This window comes from Tauraco erythrolophus, chromosome 19 (genome assembly GCF_009769465.1).
Source record: "Tauraco erythrolophus isolate bTauEry1 chromosome 19, bTauEry1.pri, whole genome shotgun sequence".
Taxonomy (NCBI): Eukaryota; Metazoa; Chordata; class Aves; order Musophagiformes; family Musophagidae; genus Tauraco; species Tauraco erythrolophus.
In genome coordinates, this window is record NC_141483.1 from 10,807,297 (window position 1) to 10,826,203 (window position 18,907).

At 39.8% G+C, this 18,907-nt stretch overlaps 1 protein-coding gene across 1 annotated transcript in view; it reads left to right on the forward strand.

Moving 5' to 3' along the window:
* Positions 1-18,907, forward strand: part of TMEM132D (transmembrane protein 132D) — a 260,201-nt gene that overhangs the window by 59,399 nt on the left and 181,895 nt on the right. Inside the window, exon 2 of the mRNA XM_009989487.2 lies at positions 993-1,881. Within this exon, the coding sequence (XP_009987789.2) occupies positions 993-1,881 (889 nt within the window). The remainder of the gene's footprint in view (positions 1-992; positions 1,882-18,907) is intronic.

The window sequence follows — 18,907 nt, forward strand, 5'->3', positions numbered from 1 at the left end:
GTGTGAAGTCATAAGCACAAAGGTCAGATGTTCAAATAGGAAAGGTCATATTGTGTTTGCATCTGTGTATTTGAACAGTGTGTGTCTTTGCTCTTTGGGACTGACAGTTCCTAGAAAGGATGGAGAGCTTATTCTTTAATATGATAGCCTGCCTCAGGTAATTGCTCGATGGCACAGTTCGAATAGATATCTTGCAGTAAGAGAGGCTCAGTGTCATTGAAAATATTCTTTCAATGTGCAGTGATGTACAGCCTACAGATAATGCAGTTGTTGTCTAACGCTACGTTGTTCCTTAATACAACAGTGGAGTGAATCCTGATAGTTATTTACAGGAAAAAAAACCTCTTTTCATAGATGAAGTGAAATAGAAGGGACCATAAATTGGATACAAATGAAGCTCCTTTTGAAATCCTCTAGTACCGGAGTGTTTTAAAGGAGCTTTTGTGTAAATGGTTATTGTGCTAACTATTCTTAAAGCGAAACTTAGCCTTGTGCAGGAAACCTCTTAAAGTCCATGTATTGCTTGAGAGTGCTGAAAAGAAGGTTGACATGAACTCTAAGTGGTTCATATGTAGCTTTTGATGTAAAATCGTTGTGTTGATTTCCGGTACAGATGCAGCTTGCTTTAGTTATTAAATTCACTTTGAAATGTGCCTGTGCAGTGATCCTGTGTTGCAGATGCTGACTGGGTAATTTTGCTCTCCAATAATAAATGTATATTGCAAATGAAGATGGACCTTTGGCATGGGTAAACCTACACGAGCTACTTCTTTTAACCTAGGTGGCAGGTAGAACATATCCTAACCTATTGTTTTCCAAGCTATCTAGATAAATCATCACCTACCTAGGCTATTTCTGCATGGGTTGGTCATGCTTGCTGTTGCCACTAGTATCACCCACAGCACTGTCAATCCCCTCAGTCAAGTCAGCGAGGTTATATCACAGTATGACTTGAAGATGTGATCTTTTAAACTCTCCTTTCCTTTCAACAGTGACTGAGAGTCGAGGGATCCTGGAGAGTATACAGAGATTTTCTTTACTGCCAACTTACTTGCCCGTGACCTATCGTATCCACAATGCGGATGTTTCCTTCTTTCTTAAGGAAGCCAACCAGGATATTATGAGGAATTCTAGCTTGCAGTCCCGAGTGGAGTCCTTTCTGATCTACAAATCCAAGAGGCCACCTGTGTTAAATGCCAGCTATGGACCTTTTTCCATTGAACAAGTAGTGCCCCAGGACTTAATGTTGTCTTCAAATCCATTTGGATCTACTAACAAGTTCTCCTTTAATTGGAAACTTAAGGCCTTCATAGTGAGTGACAAAATTTACCTGAGCAAGCCCAAAGTCCAGGTCCTGTTCTACATCGTGGGCAGGGACTGGGATGACTATAGCACCACGGAACGGCTGCCCTGCCTGCGGGTGTTTGCCTTCCGAGAGACACGGGAAGTCAGAGGCAGCTGCAGATTGCAAGGGGATCTGGGGTTGTGTGTGGCAGAGCTGGAGCTCCTGCCAAGCTGGTTTAACCCCCCCACGGTTGTTGCTGGCCGTAAGAAACCAATGGATCAATCTGAAGGGAGCCCTGTGGAGCTTTACTATGCCATACAACCAGGAGATGAGAAAGGGGAATGCACCAAGGAGGATGTAAGGAAAAGTAATGGGATCCGACCAGGGCGCAATGACATTGATGAGTCGGGACCTCCCTTGCAGAGGATTGGAAGTGTTTTCCTTTACCAGACACATGCTGCCCCTTCCTTAAATGAAATGAGATTGGATAATAATATTGCCATCCAGTATGCACCAAAGACTGTCAAGCAAGGTGACATTTTGACTTTCTTTGTATCTGTTGCTAAAAATTCAACAGAAGATCAGTTCACACTGAGGTAAGGCTGTTTTGTGTTTCTCTGGTACTTTATTTTTTTGTTTCTCTACTCTCAATGTGGGAAGTTGCTTTCTCATGTATAAATTACCTAAGAAACTTTCAATTGCTGCTCTACAGAAATTGTGTTGCAGCTGTCTGACTCAATGTTTCCGTTGTATGAATTGCCTGAGATGTCATCTCTTTGAGTGAGAAAGGCCTTTTCTTGAAGTCGTCCTTTGAGTACTTCCAAAAATTGAAATAGTAGAGCTGGGACCTATCTGTGTGCTAACAGGATATAACATTTATGGTCTCCTCAGCTGGAGTCTGCAGTGCTCCTAATCTCTCATTGAACTCATGTTAAGATAGTAAAGCTCAAATCCATAAAGGTATTTATAGGAAGTGAGCAAGAATTAGGCATCTGAGTAGGATTTAGGTGCTTAAACATCTCCCCCCAACTTGTCGTAAGCCTGGTTCAGTTTGATAGAATATTTAAGGTTCCTAAGTATTATTGATATGCTAAAACCATTTTTGAAAATGAAAAATACCTGAGGGGAGTGGTGGTTGTTTTTTGAATGTAATATCAAATGCCACACTGGTTCACCTGGTTGCTTTCCAAGTGTTGGGAAGTTGCAGTGGGAAGGTGACTGCGACCACCAATATAATACAAGAAAGAACAGCAAAGACTATCAGACTGTGCTGTGGCAAACTGAGAGCAGATGTGCATCACAGGCAAGCGAGACAGTGCAGTTGTGTTGTCTTTCCAAGTTTGCCACTCTGTGTTCCAGCACTAGGAACTAGGGTTGTGTGGCTGACACGTGGGAGAGTGGTGTGTGTAGAGCTGATTCCGTTCTTTTTATCCCTTACCGATGACTCTTGTCAGCTCTTGTAGAACTGGAGGTAAATTTCATACTCTGAGATCGACTGACTGGCGTTGGGTATTTGTCCTAGAAATGACCATTGGTGCCAAAGCTCACAAAGGCTCACGAAACATACCTCCAAAGAGGAGGTGCATCATAAGGGGGGGAGCAGTGAACTCCCTGCTCTTGCAGATGTCACAGATGCACCATAGTCCATAGCTGTGCTGGGTGCTGAAGGTGCTTGGTGCTTTTGCCTAACAAATCAAAATACTCTCTGTTTTCTCTGGTGATTATACATCTCAAACTCAAAAAAATCTCTGGCTAAAGTCACCTAGATATGTTTCAGGGCTCAATTATTAAAATTGCACAAAGCTGTAAATGCAACATTATTGGGCTTTGCAATATCAGCTCCTCTCATTGGAGTAAGTCAGATTTGACTCCACTGACTTAGTAGTAATGGCTCAAACTAGTAATTCCCATGATTATTTTTTATTTTTTATTTTTTTTAATTTTTATCTGCAGGGAAGTTTGAGTGAGACTTCTGGGGGAAGTGGTTTGCCATGAAATCAAGTCGCTTTTCCTGTACAAGTGTGTGATATGTAAACTGAATAACCACAGCATTGGTTGCTGACTCGAGGACAGTAGTTTCCTCTTCATCTGGTAGAGGACAAACACCAGTAGGCCATCCACTCTCCTTTCCATATCAGGTTTTCATTTTCTAAGTCAGTCTACCTCAGGTTTGAGTTGTTTCCTGAGTGGCTAATTTCAAGACAGACACTCTGAGTTCCCCACAGTAAGCGTTCATGCACGCCTGTCGATCTTGTGTGTACTCATGACTTTAAAGGAATGTTATTTCAGACATGCATGGAGACTTCTTTTACATTTGAAAATTGGTTTAAATATAAACATTTAAAGTCTCTTCTATCTAAGAGAGAATTAAGGTAAAAGCCTTTCATTGTTTTTATTCTGTTAATGCAAGGTCTTAGAAATCTGACTTCAAAGTACCTCTGTTCCTGTGAGCTGTGATGGGTTGAAAGTGGAGCTAGTTGTAACCATGATAATTACATTATATGTAGGTTTATAAAATTTTCAAAAATCTTGCTTTGTTTAAATTGGGATAAAAGCTGAATACCTGAACTTCTAAATGAATACTTCTAAAATTAATTTTCTGGAACAAAATGGAAACAATGTGTTTTGAATTTTGGCTTTTTATTTTAAGATCTAAGGTATCATAAAACACACAAAAAAGTTAAAAATAGGTAGCAAGTATCAAAATGAAAAATGTGGTATTTCTTCTTTGAAAACATCAGTTTGTTACCTTTTAAACACATAAACTTCTGTAACAGCCTGCTGTTACTCATGTCACTGTCATGAGTTTTGATTTCTCTTGACCCACTTTTTCTAACAGTAACTGTTTTTCAGGCTATAATCTACTGCAATATCAGAGTCGCTCTAATGTCCGTTCTGCTGTGCTTCTAAAGCACTACTGCTTGTCTACAGCATGTCTAAGCTTTTGTTTGCTTGTTTTCTTGGTCAGAATTGTAGTATTTGTGTTCTGCATTCATCCCTCCGTGACATGTACATAGCTAATTCAGTTTTCGGTGGTTGCTAACTTATGTGTATCTTCTGCTGTAAGGGAGAAAGCAACTAGCAATTGTCCTCTCAGACATAAGTGGTGAGTCTAAGGAAAAAAACTGCAGTTTGGGGAGAGGAAGAGCAGTCTCTGGCTTCAGCTGTTGCACAGAAGGTCCCTCTGTATTTTCCAAATGATTCCTTTTTCTCATACAATGCATGGGTCTTCACCAACTGATGGCCATTTTTTATATTTCTAAATGAAAAAGCCCATGTCACTTAGGCAACATGAACCAGATGGGTAAAATGCAGGATTGCACATGAAAACCCACTGTATATTCAGGTTACGTCTAAGGGCTGTAGGGAAAGTGATGTGTTTCAAGATGATTTGTTTAACCAGACTGATTTTTCGACAGGCCGCTTTAGAAGCAGGATGTAGCTCTAACAAACTCCTGGCTGTTTCTAGCTTTGGGTTTCCAAGGTTTAGAAGGGAATCCCAAGGGTGTAGGGAAAACCTTGCTAGATCCTTAGTTTGCAAAGACCATAAATTAATTCTTTGGGTATCCATTGCATCTGGTTAAAACTAACAAGAGTTAATATGGCCAGCACTGCCAGCTGATGTCATATAATGACGACATCAGATCTCTTCTTGCAGGCACAGATTTGGTATCCAATAATTTGTAAGCTTCCAATGTGAATTTAAGCTTGTCGCTTTATCTATCTCCTTCTCCTTTTTCCTTCTCTAACCTGGCAGTGCTGGGAATACTGACTATTTCCATGCTGTGTCCTCGGGTTGCAATGGCAGCACTGCTCCTTGGGACAAAAAGCGGTGTGCTGGTGGCTGTTGCCCGCCATGGTGGTTGTTGGTCTTGATGATTTCTGCTCCTGTATTGTACATATCAATAAAGCCACGGTGTGCTGCATCTATCTGGTCTCTTCTCTACTCTGATCTCTCTGATAAAAGGTCCCTTCCCTCCCCACCCCCGATGTAACTCTCTTATGAGAAAATCGTATAAATTTTTATTTTGAAACAGTCCTTTATTTTTAGAAGTTCTACCTTGAGCGGCAGCAAGACTTGGAACTGTATTCATGAAGTGAGGCCAAGAGCTGCTGGCAAAATGCTTTTACCATTGCTTTTGCTCCAGTGGACTGGAAATCATGGCTTGAACAGATGGAAAATATAGGATATACAGGTCAAAAAAGAGGAAACAGCCATGCAAAATAACCACAAGTCAAAAATTACTCATCACTACTGAGTATTTTTTTGTTTCAAAATGATTATATTTAGAGTAAGCTCTATCTCCTTTCTAATAGGAAATTGTCTCCAAGGGGGGAACATTCTAGAAACTGCTAAATACTAAAATACGTAGGGAAAGCTACCTTTGGATTTTTTTCTCATACTACTGTTCTGCACAGTGGAAGACTTAGAATAGTGAACAGGAAACTGATGGACTGGTCTTAATTTTGTGAAAGAGTTGGACCATAAGGGCCAAGGTCTAGGTTTTGCTTTTTAATTAACTAGAGAAATTAAAAATATTTTTCATGACTGTATGGGTGTGAGAGTTAGAAGAAAGGAAGGAGATAAAATGTAAAAGAGAGGTAAATATGGAATACTGCTGTAAGAACTGGGTTCTATGCTTGAACTGGAGCACTGAGCCTACAGAAACTGACTGATTTCTCATCTTAATTCACATACTTGCCTCCTTTTTGGTCCTGGACAAGTCACTTAATCTCTCTGAAGCCATTTTATCACTGCTAATATCAACAATTATTTGAAGGTGATGTGCTATATACAAGCAATGAGCAATTATATCTTTCCAGTGAAGCAGTATTAAATGCCTTTATAAAATAAGTGATTGCATGTCCTGTGCTTTTATCCTATTATCTTCTCTCCTTTTGAATGCAAATTAATTATTCATTGTATTCTTTGTAACTGGCCACATGGGAGAGTTGTGTGCAGAGGCATACACAGTGGTGTACATCCCAGCCCAAAGAAAGCTGCTGTAGAGCCCACAGCCATGCCCCTGTGATCAAAGGCAAACCTCAAAGCCCCGAAATGCTGACCAGTGCCCTGACACTGGCATACAGGCCATGTGGCCTCAGACACTGTTGTGTCATCTTTTCACATGCTGATGAACAGGGAAGGCTGAAAACTCTCTATCCTTCCCATCTAATGGTGTGGAAAGATCCCTGAAGTTTGTGGAAAATATTCAGGTCTCTTTTGGTTCACTGCTTTTCTCCAAATTTCAAGATATGCGTACTGGAAACTGAAATTGAAAGGAAATCTTTATCTGAAGTTTTTGCCAAGAATGGAAAAAATATAAAGTAGTATTTCATGTCAGTCCTTCAAAATGCTTTCAGTAATTAATACTTCAAAGCTTCTAGTGTAATGCAATTACAATTCCTGTTTGCTGCAAGCCCAAATTACTGCTGGTTATTAACATTGTTATGTTACATACATTACAATTAATATATTTAGGGATGCCATAGTTTTCCTAACTTGGAATGTGAGTTTTTGGAATCTACACTATAGATACAGTTCTTCTTCATTACCATGTTTTTTATGACCCTTAAATATATTACCTTCCTTTTTATTTTTAAGTCAAGAGTGTTTATGGATTCTGCTTGCAACCTTTTAAATTTGTTTCCTGTTTCTAGAAATGATAAAGTTGGAATTGCTTTAAAATGCTTATGTCAGGCATAGATATATTCCTGAGTGAAAAAAGTTGTAGCTTTTTTTACAGCTATTCAATTTATAATTATACTTCTATAATTTATACTTATTTTGTGCTAAATTATATGCAGTTATTATCCCTAAGGAAGTAAAGGAAGTTTTGACAGCAACTGATGATTATAGATCCTCTAGTTTCCCATATCTGATTTTTTTTTTTCCTTTCTCCTTTGAAAAATGTAGAAAAACATTCTTTTCTTTACTTCATTCTGAAATGGAATCTGGGATACTAGAGTTTACAAGGACATTGGGAAATGTGCCTTTTTGTTGCATAAATCTCTTTTCATATTGTGATATGGACTTTGCCAGAAACTGACAGTCTGGCATAGTGTGCCAGTGTCAGATAGGGCAGCAAGAAGCCATCCTGGTGCACAGGGATGTGGGATCTAATGCTGCTCCTGTTTACAAGAAGTGTGTTCTGTTTTTATTTTAAGCTGCAATATAGTTTCTGTTGCTGATGTTGCATGTCCTTTTCTCTAACAGTATGTGAGGGCGGAGCTGTGTCCTTTCATAATCCAGTGGAGCCCAACTTCACTACGTTTTGTTTTGGGTTTTCTTGGTGGTCTTTTTTTTTTTTTTCTCCTTAGTTCATCTACTTTGCCAGAAGGTTATCTGCAGCAGAAGCCTGAGAGTAATTAGACTTTTCACTGAGCATCCGATAGCTTCACCTTTCCCCCCAGTATAGCCTACAGCACACGGTGCCTTATTGCAATTCCTACATTTTGTGCTCTCCAGTAATAGAGTTTCATGCTGGAAAGTTGCCTTTGAGAGCTGAGCTCCCCAAAAAGGGTTGGTCAGAATTGGTTGTTGGTAACCGGAGTTTGGATATGGCCATGTAATAAGTGAGAGCTTTTTAGGCTTCATAAGCCCTGTACATTCACAAGATCTGTCCAGAGTTGGTCACACACTGTCTCAACACAGGGATGTGGCTTCCTGGCAATTGTGTGCTCAGTTGGGTGATATCTGGGGGGAGAGAGTTCACCTACCCCAAGATGTTCCAGGATTTGGCTTGAAGTGAGCTTTCAGTGGGCTGATGTAAGTGTCAGCAGAGTGAAAGCACTCTTTTTGTTCTGCTCTCCTAAGGCAAGTGGATTTATATGCAAAATACACACTTTGCAAACAGCTCTTTTTTGCTCTCCTGCCTACCTGGAGCTTTCACTCTTTTCTCTTTCCTGGGAGTGTGCCTTCTTCCCTGTTGAGATCAGCCACGGTCATATTATAGTGTATGATGACCTCACTGCAAGCATGGGAGATGACAGTAAGAAGTGAGAACATGTATTGTGCAGTAGAGGATGTGTGGGAGTGCAGAGGGCTGTGGGAATTACATGTTTTAAAAAGAGGACTTTTTCACTGGCATTTTATTGCCAGAAGTTGGAATGGGTTTACATGAAGATCTAAATAGAGAAAATTAGCTATTTATGCTTAGCTCTGCTTTTTCCTTTGTTTATGTGACCTAATGCACTCAAGGGATGCTGCTGGAGTGGAAAAATAAACACTAAGAGAAGGAAGAAACCCTTGTGATGGACAGAAGTCATTGGAAGCTGGGAGACACGCTTTGCTATTTCTAGCTCTGTCTTAGACTCTTCATTGTGACATGGAAATCTAAGACCAATCTGAAAAAGAACTTTGTTCTCCAAAATCATACTTAAATAGAATTTAGTTACCTGAATTCAAGTGAGCCATCCACCAGCACCCTATCCATTTGCCCAGGCGCACAGGATGTAGAAGTGACCGAATAATAGCCTGTGAGGTTGTGCATGCTCCTCAGTGGTGTATGTACTGTCTTCCGAGTGGCATCTCCTAAAGTGTGGGCCTTGAAGATGTACACATCCCTTTCTGATACTTCTACTTTATCTGTGTAGATCTGTACATGCAAACTCCAAACTTAAATCCTTTAAAGTTAGCCACTGGAATTTATCAAACCAAAATTCTGGTTTCCTTTGCATCTAGTGTGCAATTGGTGGCGGTTTTATGGGGATGCTGACCTCTGGCATTATCTTTTAGAAGAGTTGGAAACTTTGGCCTACAAGGTGATAGGGCCAGTGGTGAGTCTGCTGGTACACGGTGGATTGAAAGAAAGGAGAACCTCTAGGCATCGCAGCTGCAGCCAAAGGAAACTTGGGATTAAAAATGCATGCAGCCACAGGTTTAAAAAAAAAAAAAGTCCTAGTCTTTGCTTTCCTCATTTGCTAAGAAGAAATTAGTAATATCTATCTTGGTAAAATATACTGCTTCTCTGAGATGAGTGAACTATCTGGGATTGGTTAGGAGATACTCAATAAATACAAAGGACAGTTATAATCCACCAAACTCCACAGGTAATCTGCTTGCTCACTTCTGCAATAATGATTAATTTGCTAATTGGTTTGAATTCTATTTGTGTTTGCAGGAGAAACATATCCTATGGGCAATGAATTGAAACAGTCCTGAATTATTTAACATTTTATAGGATCTTCCTTCTGGTGTATGTATTTTCTCAATTAAGATGAGAAGTTGGGAAGGAGAATGAACTCTTAAGTAGAAGAGATTAGGATTGGTTTTCCAGTTAAGGAACGCTGCCTTTGTTTCTCATATTCTTTCATGTTCATCGCATCGTGGCCTTAAGTATTTTCTTTAGCTGTTGCTGCTAAACGAGTAGCTGTTTTTCATTTGGAGGAAATGCAGTTTAGCTTCAGTAGCAGCAAGAAATGCCCTAATTTTCTACTTTTAAATTGGTCTATACTGTCCTAACCTATCTATAGTTTTGGGTTTCACTGTCAAACTCTTACCAGATTTCTGGAGGAAAAAAGTATAAAATACCGTTATTCTGAGGAAATGACTGAAGGTTGTACTGAAAACTTGTAAAACTCCCATGTTCTGAGAAAGGTGAGATTATTTTCTGCAATTGTAAACCAAATTTGGGGTACCATTGTAGGTACCATTTTTATAAACTGTTGAGAGGGTTTGTGGTTTGTCTATGGTATTTTTAATGTTGTCTTTCTGATGATAATTGTGGGAATACAATGACTAGTGTGAAATCGTGGTAGTGAATAAGAAATGCTTGTTGATAATCGGGAAAATTTTTCCCAAAAGGCCCCTAGAGTTTAGGTTACATGAACTTCTCTTATTTGTCATTTTATCTAAGGATTGATCAATAATAATCCAGCAAACGCAAAAAAGACTACATAAATACATGAGGTTTGCAGAGTCAAGATCATTAGCACTTAATTTATACAGCAAGAAAATTTGAACAAGACTGACATTTTATCAAATTGCTTGTGTGCTCTTCTAGTGCTGAGCTAAATCAGATTTTATTCTTTGTGCTGAACTAAACCATATTTTAGTGGTAGAAACAATCAGGTAGTAAGTGGTGATCAGGAAGGTTACCAGCCACATAAAAATCTGTAATGAGATGGGCTTTTCTCTAGGTCTTAAATTATATGGCTATTTCATGGTATCTCAACCCTGAATTTGTACCTTTTCTGCTGGATCAAAAAGAATCCTAATGTACATTTTTCACTTCCTTCTATAGCACTTCCTTCTTCTATAGCTTTGGTTTCTTCTGTCACTTAAACATCCTTTTCCATACTCTGATTTAAACAACTCCTAAAATCATCCCTTCTCCACGACATACATAACTGACTTTCCCTCCCCCTTCTTTTAACTGATCTTGTGACCTGCTTTGACCAATTTAAAACTAAGAAGAAAGAGGAATTAAAAAAAAAAAAAAATTCCTTCTGATTCTTTTGAATACGGCATCTAAATTCCAGCTGTTCCACTGCTCAGTCTTGATGTAAAACTGAATTTAATGTTTTTCCTGGGTTCTTTATCCTTGCAAAGAACAGGGTTGGGAATGTAATATTTTCTGTTGGTGGTTATTTCTTCAGTTTTAGGTAACACCGGAGATAACTGAGTTGGTTACCTGACTGATGGTCACCAGATCATGATCTTGTCCAGCGGTAGTATAAAAGGCTACTGAACTGGAAATACACAGCCCCTTAGTAAGCGTTAGCTCCCCAGATTGTCTTGTTTCCCCCGCCTTGACGCTTTTTTGGAGCCTTTACTACAATCTCTTCACCCAGAAATGGTACCATATGCAGAAGGAAGTTTCTTTTGACAATATGACCTTAGAAGATCAGAAAGTCTATATGTGATTATAACAACTTCTAGAATTAGTGTGTCTTATGTTAGTGACTGAATATGACTCTGATTTTTAGAAGGTATAAATAAATTGCGTTTAAGGTAACTTCAGGAGATCTGAGCTTTCTTCCCTCTTCTTACCTTTCTCCCTAGCCAAACTTTGGTAAAATGTCCTTGGCAAAGTGTAAGGGCTGACCAAAAGAGAAACTCCTGGCGCAAAGGAAATTGGAAAACTTAGAACCTGCCTAATCCTTCAGAGGGAAAAGAGGATAAAAGATGCAGCAGTCTGAGCCTTTTTTTTACGTAGACTAAAGGCACAGTGACTGTTTAGGAAAGACAACAATGTCTGACACTGTTTAACACTACCTTGAGATTTTAGGCGGCAAGCTTACAGTATCCTCAAGGTTTCCATGCCTCGTAGCTTGGTTTGCCCTTTTTGTAAAGGTGGCCTTTAACGAGGTGAATCACTCTTGATGGTCTCCTGGGCTGACGCTTCAGTCAGATTGTGTTCAGTGGCATCAACTAGATGAGTGACACGTTGAAGTAAGTGGGAGTTACGTACTGGCACCTAAGAAGATGACAGCCTTGTGTCTTTATAGTTTTATTGCAATAAATGTGATTTCCTAATGGAAGTTTGTGCAGTGGTGGCCTTTCTAAAGTAGTGCTGAGGTGAAATCACACCTGTGCTACTGACTGGTAAAAAGACTCCACTTGCAAACTTCCCCCCCCCCCCGCTGTGTTCAGTGTACTGTACCAGTATGAATTAACTTTAATAGCCTGTTTATGAGGTAGTTGAGCAAATATAATTTTCCCCATCTTCTAGGTGGGGAAGTAGCTTTCCTGCATTCCTAAGTGTCTTACTAATTGCCCCAGAATTGTCAGTACTTGGAGACAAGTACTTAAGAACTATTGACTTCTAGGGCACTCCATTACCTTCTGTTGCACTGGTGAATTATATTAAGAAGAAAACAGTTCTTTCTGTTAAAGTCATTCCAGTTAAGATCCTCTGCTTTGAGAATCAAAGTGATGCTGACTGAGCAGGTATCAAAAAACTGAGACACGAGTCAAGCAAACCATTGCTCACATGAGTGGTCTTTACAGCTGACTGTTGTTGTTATGGTTTATTGCCTTACAGTAGAACCTAAGAGCTACAGTCATACTCTGAGGTCTGCTACCTGCTGCCAATATGTGCAGAACAAAGACTGACTCCTTTGCAAGGAGTAAGCACAGTTGGTTGGACTGGAAGTGTCAGTGCCTTGTAGGCCTCAAAGAAGAGTCTTTTGCAACAGGAAGATATTTCAGCTTGGTAGCTCAAACATCAGTGGACAAGAGTAGGTGGATCTCCTTTAGGGAAACTAAAGCCTGGTCAGTATAAATCACTCTAGGTGCTGCTTTTGCCTGTTTATCACCCTGAATGTAGAATGAGCAACACTCTTTCATGGGGTGATCCTTGGAGTTCAGTGTAAACTTCATCCTCCAATGAACCCCATTTAATCCGTCTAAGTGTACCAAGTATTGCTGGGTACAATTGCTCCCCTGACAGAGGAAGCAGCAGGACTTGAGTCACTTGGTCCATCCCAGGAGTCAGCCTTTAGTTTGGATGCAATAGCACATTATCTTCTTAACATCAAAGTTCTGCTTTTATCCCAGGGGAATAGAGAGAGAACCTGTCTGACATGGTTTCCAGTCAACCATCTTGACATGGGTAAGCCTGAAGGAAAGGACACAGTGAATCTGGACTCTGTTTCCTAGGGATTCTGTATTTTTCAGTAGGCATCTCATTTTCTTGAGAGGAAGGCATGTCTACATCACACAACTATAAGACCTCTGTGTTACAGAAAAAAATGGAAATTTTACTGACGTGGATATTGAGAGCATGTTTTGTGTTCCATAGCTGCAGTGTTTGAGATCACGCTACTGGATTGCTGTTCCAGTTCTTGAGAATTATTGTTCCTGCTGTGTTATGGAGACGTTGGGAGATTTAGTTAGGGAAAACCACTTTTTCAATATAACTCTCATTAACTTCGGGAGATGAAGACCATTAGCAGAAATTAGCTTAACTTGGTTATAGCTGGGAAATATGGATTGTTTTGTTTTTTGGTTTAGTGGGTGGTTGGGTTTTTTTTTGTGGTTTTTTTTTTTGTGTGTGGTGGATTGCTTTTTTCTTTTTTAGGAGTGGGGAGATTTGGGGTACTACAAGTTAAATTTCTGGAATCAATGTCTTCGAGTTTTATTTTCTTCCCATAGAACTTCTCAGTTCTCAATGGAGAAAGCATTAAAGGGGCTCCTTTGTGGCAAGAAATGAAACAATATGAAAGGCGGTTGTCAGGTCTGTGCTAGATAAATGGAAGACAGATGGTAAGTGTGATTGGCACTGACAAGGTGTGAGCCGCCTTGTTTGCAGGTGCTGCTCCTGTCATCCATCACACTTTCACCTAATAGTGGGAGATGTCACTGTGATGTGCTTAAATCCCCAACTGACTGATAAAGGGAAGCCAACAGGAAGAAGGGTTTGGGTGAGGGCATCGTACCGAGAACAGCGTGACTTAAAGGTGTGTTAACACAGATAAAGAAGCATCAAACATTGTGTTTTAAGATAACATACAGCGTTTTGCTGTGCACAGGCTCTCCCTAATGCTGTTTGATCTGTGCAAGGATTTCTCATTGTTTTATCAGGACCAAGGGATTATACATCTTACATCGATGCCTCTTCTGAGCTTGGGGCCAGGGAAAGCCTTCACAGTGGGTCACTGTCCATCTGCCTTCCTCCTTGAGAGTAAAACAGTTTCATGCTGCTGTTGTGGGACAGGGAAACAAGAAAGTTCAGAGGCTGTCACAGTGCTGAGTTCATGTCTGCTTTGGACGTCTCTTTCTAAAGCAAGGCTTGTGCAAAACCCCATGCAAACTTTCTAGCTCCGATGTGTCCGAGCCACTGCATGAAGTCACACAGTGACAAAAAGTCATAGAAGTCTTTTATCAGCCTTCTAGCTGTCTGTCAAGAATCCCTCTGCCGTGTCTGGTGGTTGTGATGAGTGCGTCCGTTCCCATTTCTTGTACTTTCCTAGTTATTGCTGACAAGTTTAGAAGCTGGATGTTGGGTCTCGTATGCTCTTTTTTTATTCTTGCTGGTGCCCAATTATGTGTATCTTTGCATAAAGGTATCTGGCTGTTGCTGTCCTTTTATTTTACTCTTGGTGGCTAAATATGTAGAACATTCCTGTAAAACTTTGGGTCAATGAGCTTCCTTTTTCTTCCTCTAGTATTCCAGTAAAACATTACATTCCATCCAGGTAAGGATTTTTCTGTTTTCAAAAATATTTTTAAAAATAAAAGTGCATTGAGGAATAGAAGACACTTCATGGAGGGGAAGTAAGATCTTTGGTTTGAAATTATTGAAATGTTTTGACTTTTAACAATGTTGTAGTCACATTTTTGAAGTGTAACAGTTATCCAGAATGAACACACACATATGAAATGCTTCAGGGAATCTCAAAGTGCATTTCTGATCACAGAGAAATGTAAGATTAGTTTCCCCATTTCTAATGACAAATCTGAGCCCTTGTAGATCATGAAACACAATACTTTTCTTAAAGAAACAGATCTGACACACTCTTGTAACACGTATGTAAAACCATGGTATATTTTAATAAATTGTCTTGTTACTTTATCAAATTCCACTTATTCAGGGAGATCAACTTTCCAAACGAAAGATCTTTTATGCCTGCAAAAATTGGAAAATCCACCCATCTCTCGTTGCTCATTGTTAAAAGACAGTATGTGAGGGAATCTTTGGCTTCACTCTACAGGGAACCATTCAAAAATCAAACAAAAGTGAGAACAATTTGAAAGTAGGGTTATCTACTTAACATATCATCTGTAGCTCTTCCCTGTTAGCCATGTAGGGTGTTGGAAGCTCCCCTCTCCAAGCACCCTGCACACTGCCCGGAGATCCTCTGCTAACAAGCACTTCTTCAACCAGATGGATATGGGGTTCTAACCTGGTACAGCAGTGTGGTCTCACAGCACTGTCTCCTTTGCAGGTCTTCATTTGACTTTGAAATATCCCAGGATCTGAGGGAGCTGGGGACAATTTTTGTGTTGGCAGACCTCAAATAGAGATGTTTCATTTCAGTCTTCCTGCTGTGCTCCCTGGGATACTGCTTCCTCTTCCATCTCCTCCTGTTTCCACAGCATCCATCACTTTTCAGACCAGTTTTCTCTCTCTCATCCTTGTTGCTGTGTTGCCAGCCATAAGGCAAGCAGTGTCACTAAGATGTCTTCCTATTCTACTATTTCTGCCACCATCACTGCTGTGAAAGATACCTTCATCTGTTCTCAACATTAACTACTTTCAAACCACTGGTCTGTACGTTTTCTCCCTGAGCTTATTTATACATTTTTTTTATTCTTGCTGTTACCTATTGTTCCTTTGTGCTTTCCAGCTTTGTCAAATGTTATGTCTGAGGTAATTGTCTTTCCTGTCCGTCAAGTTGTTTTATTTTCCTTTGTTCCAAGAATATGATCGGTTCCTGGGTCTTCTAGGAAAACTTAATCAGATATTATTTTCCTGATGAAAAATTCAACAGCACAACAAAAATTCATTTTGTTTTACATTAGCATAAAATGTAGATCCTCATCCCTCCCACCCCCCACCATTTCCCATCACTGTTTTGGCAATCAAAAATCTGATAACCTTAGCTGAAAACTGCTAAACTGCAGACTTGTCAACAGCTTTTGTTTCTACTTTTCCACATTCAGCAAAGCCTTGCTTAATAGAAGGGCTAATTTTTTGTAGGAGAAAACCCTCTCACCTTCTTGCCTTTTTGTTGTCAGATGGCTCCACTGCATCTTCTGAGGCCCTCTTCTCATTCTTATCACCAACATAGCCAGAACATCTTTCTGTGCAGGAGAGCGGCGCTGACTGGGCGCTCCTTTGTCCTCAAGTGAGCTCATGCCCTGACAAGAGTTTCTGCCTCCTAGTCCTGCATGGAGCCCACCCTGCTATCATGTTTGCAATCTTAAGCAGTATTTCACTTCACAGCACTGTATCCTAAAGCCTACAGTGAACCCAGTCTGACCCATTTTATTAACAGCACCTCTTACAGTATGCTTGCTTTGCACCTCTCTGTCCTGTTGGCTTTTCCATGGCCTTTTCCATGGCCTTTCCCACCTTGTTGTTCTACAATGTGTTTCCCATATCTTCTTTTCTGTCTGCCTCATCACCACCCACTGCCCATGGAGTGGAAATCCTATGAGAATGGAGGAAAGTGGAGCTATTATTATGAAATCAATGTCTATACTGGCTGGTGTATTTAACTCCCATCACAAAGAATATCAATAGTAATTGCCTTTGGTAGATACTCCATTGCAGGAAATAAGTGACCAGAAGTGTATTATAGTAGATAAAATCTGATCTAAATCTGTAACAGTTAATTTAAAACGATGAAACTAAGCACTGGCTGTCAACACAGGAAGTATTGCCTTTAGGATATTAAAAACTGCACGCCCTGAGACAAGATCTCTAGAATTATTTCCCAAATTGATAATGCTCTTGAACGCTCAGTGCAGCATATGCTCTACTGTAGATATCTTTAGAAGCTTCATTACTGAAACACAGGATTAGTGATACATTTATGGGTATTTATTTAGTGGCATTAAGTACAGAGTTATCATCAGTATAGAGTTTGGTTTCAGTATTTTGATAGAAGCTAACATATTTGGAGCTGGTGGGTCCAAATCTTGAGTGTCATTTTGTTCGCATCAGTTACTTCTTGTTAAATGGTCTTCAATGAGTAAAAACTTTCACATTCTTATGTTCTTCAAAAACAAAGGGGCAATTCTTCTGATTTTCTGAAGAGGACAATGCAGCGGATTTGGACTCTCAAAATATTCTGTAGCTACTTCAGTGGTTCTCTGTGACTTACCTATTTCATTGTGCATTTGTCTGATGTAAGGAGAAAAGATGTCTGTGACTAAGTAGTGTCGGGAACCTTTATTTTCCTACTTTTTAAAATTGTAGTCTTCCCATTCCTTTTTCAACTGTGTGCTGTGAACTTTGTTTGGTTTATGGTTTTTGGCAACATGATTTACAAAGTGTTATTAATAAAAAGATCTGTCTTTACAAATCTTTGGATCTAATGCCTAAAAGCTCTGAAGTGTTTAAGGATTGTCTTCTTTTTGAGGAATTGCCTATTTTAAGTATTCATTACTTGAGTTAACAGATACTGAAAATGGCTTGAAATCATCTAGTAGGTTTTTCCTTGCTTGCTTTGCTTATTATTTTATTTAAGGCATAGGATTGCTTGCCTCTAGTTCTTGAACTTTTAGAGTTCATGTATGCAGGCTTTTTTTCTCTGCAACTAGAAATGCTAATTGATTTGAGTTATCAATGTAAAATTAAAAAAAATATCAATTATATGTTAAAAGACTCTAAAACATGCCTGTGATCCAGCCTTTGCAGAGACAGTAATTGCTTTGCAAGTCTGTAGGTTGGGGCAATCTGTAAAACCTGAAAGAAAAATATCAGTTGCCAGCAGCAGAAGCAATTGTTTGTGGACAAATTCAAACCCAAAAGGGGAAAGTCAATTTTCAACATTACCTCTGTAGTACAGAGTGATGTTTAAATAGGCCTTCCACTGCTTAAATGGAAGGGGGAGGGAGGTGAGCTATAGGAACGTGCATTGCTAAGAGAGAAAGGAACTGTGAGGAGCTGCGCTGAAGAGAATAAACATCAAAGCTTCTAGAAGGAACAATATAAACTTGTAACAGAGTTTCAGCAAAAGCAGCTATTGTATTTGCCTCTTTCACGTTTCCTGACTCCTTTTGACTAAAATGCCTTCTTGTGATAATAGTTTCTCTTTTAGCATCGTTCCCATCTATAACACAGGTGTTGGAGGAGCAGAAAGCAGCTCTTTTTTTCCGAGTGTTCAAGCATTCAGTCAAGTGCCAGATTCAGCACTACAAGGACAATATTCTGAGCACCAGTGAGCTGGAGAGGAGGGAGAAGGAGGGGACAAAGACAGGATGCTCAACCTCTAGGCCAAACAGAATCAGTGGGTGCCTTACGGGGGAAGGCTTTTTTCCAGTGCCAGTCTGGAAAGACTGTAACCAGTGTGATTTCTAGCGTTTTTCAGAAATAGAATCATTTCAGAGAAGTGCTGTTCACAGGAGTTGTAGAAGATTTGCAGTAGCACAATGTTTTGGGAACCCAGCAGTGACTTGATGCGTCTGAGTCACCAGTGGCAAAGCTGCTCCCTACACAGTATAGTGATGGCCTGACATCAAAAGAAAGCAGGTAGTTTCAGAGGAATAACTTTGTTTGGGACAGCATATCATAACACATGCCAATATGAATGTGCTGATTTTATTGCACACTTATAAATTCATGGAAGCAAACTGTGATGACCTGTGCAAATATCTATACGCACTCACTAATCAGGTTGTGTGATTTGGAAATGGCTCAGGGATGAGTCAGGGTGCACAAAATCTCAGGATGCAAGGATTTCAAGCTTTTGAATATTGGGATCATATTCTGTATTTTTTTTTTTTAAACATAAGAGGTTATACAGCTATAGGCCTGATACAGAACTGGATGCATGAACAACTTTGTTTCACTGAAGCATTTAGTTTTGTGCTTCTTGCTGTCTAAGGAATGGTCAGAGTTTTGTGCTCTCCGAGCTCTAAACAGATGACACAGTTGAGATATCTTGGGCTGCTAGAAAGATGTCCTGGAAATTGTTGTATTGAACACATCTCGCTCTGGTGATCTG